The sequence below is a fragment of the Cyprinodon variegatus genome, unplaced genomic scaffold, assembly GCF_000732505.1.
Source record: "Cyprinodon variegatus isolate N-32 unplaced genomic scaffold, C_variegatus-1.0 Scaffold694, whole genome shotgun sequence".
Classification (NCBI taxonomy): domain Eukaryota; kingdom Metazoa; phylum Chordata; class Actinopteri; order Cyprinodontiformes; family Cyprinodontidae; genus Cyprinodon; species Cyprinodon variegatus.
This window is the reverse complement of record NW_015151147.1, coordinates 261271-262830: the sequence shown is the minus strand read 5'-3', so window position 1 is coordinate 262830 and position 1560 is coordinate 261271. Positions and strand designations below refer to the sequence as shown.

General features: G+C 43.4%; 1 protein-coding gene across 1 annotated transcript in view; it reads left to right on the top strand.

Annotated features, from left to right (window-relative positions):
- The window catches only part of eif3l (eukaryotic translation initiation factor 3 subunit L), a 13146-nt gene that overhangs the window by 4973 nt on the left and 6613 nt on the right, over positions 1 to 1560 (top strand). Inside the window, exons 10-11 of the mRNA XM_015394553.1 lie at positions 885 to 1055; positions 1136 to 1269. Coding sequence (XP_015250039.1) covers positions 885 to 1055; positions 1136 to 1269 — 305 coding nt within the window. The remainder of the gene's footprint in view (positions 1 to 884; positions 1056 to 1135; positions 1270 to 1560) is intronic.

Genomic DNA, 1560 nt, shown 5'->3' with positions numbered 1-1560 from the left:
CGCTGCGCTGCTTTAGTCCTGGTCCGGATGGAAAAATTGCACCATTTCATAAAACGAAATCACCACGATGGACCTCCTTGAAAATGTTCAATTTTCATTTCTTCCACTAGCGTTACTGCTTTTAGTCGAACAGCGACCGTCGAAACGCTGGCCCCACTCGTTCTTTGCTCGATGATCCACCGCTCGAGTCTTCCCTCCAACTCGGGCCACCTCGCCTTATGTCCGCGCAAACTCAGCTTTGTCTTCTTCACCTGTCGGAGTTAGTTTTCCATCTTCCTCCACTTGCGAACCATCGATTCATTAATCTTGAATTCTCCCGCGGCTGCTCGATTTCCATGTTCCTCTGCGTAGCCGATAGCCTTCAGTTTAAACTGTGCTTCATAGGCGTGTCTCTTTCCCATTTTCAGGGTTGTTATGACAACAATGTTCTGCATAAAGCACATACCTGTTCTTTTATACACAATCCACGCCCACACTTCCCCCTTTAACGTTCTCATGGCGGCATCAACAACGTCCGCAGTAACAACACACATAGGGCGCGCTGCAGATTTTCAGGGGGAAAAAAAGGACGTTTATATGCTTCTTATAGTCGGTAGGAAAATGAAAAATCTACTGGAACAATGGAAGTTTCGCTTCCCATCCAGGAAGCTCTTTAAATTCAAAATGTCAGATATAGCGCTGAGTTCCAGGCTTTATAGATCAGCCCAACAAAGCCTTGTTTTTCCTAAGAAAACATTTCTGACATTTTGAATTTAAAAAGCTGCCTGGATGGGAAGTGAAACATCTTCAAATTTGGAAAAAAAAGTCAGTTGGATTGTTTTTTTTAACCTTTTTTTAAATTCATGATCCGCCGTTCATTGTATTCCCCCCTCCCCTCCTGACAGAGCATGTATTCCCGCGTGCCAGAGTGCCAGATCACCACCTATTACTACGTGGGGTTTGCCTACCTGATGATGCGCCGCTACCAGGACGCCATTCGAGTGTTTGCCAACATCCTTCTCTACATCCAGAGGACGCGGAACATGTTCCAGAGGTCGACGTATAAATATGAGATGGTCAGTAGGATCTCTGGGGTGACTGGGGTCTAATTGTAACGGCTGAGAACGATCTAACTGAAATGTGTGAAATGTTTTAGATCAATAAGCAGAACGAGCAGATGCACGGCCTCCTGGCCATCGCTCTCACCATGTACCCGATGCGCATCGATGAGAGCATCCACACCCAGCTGAGGGAGAAGTACGGAGACAAGATGCTGCGTATGCAGAAAGGGTAAGAAATTTGTTTAGATCTAGAACTGCACCCAGTGGATAAATAATGACAGGATTATCTGATATTTATATATCTTTATCCTCTCTTAATGCCGGCTGTCTTCCAAATGTTGTAATAGAGAGATGATGTTTGTTTTATATGGAAAGAGGAAACATGGAAACTGGATTTGGTTTTATATTTGTCTTCAGGTTAGGGAAATATTATATTATTATATTATTTAATTTCTTTGAGAATGAAGTCGTAACATTACGAGAATTAAGTCATAATAAAACAACCCGTTTCGGCTAGAAA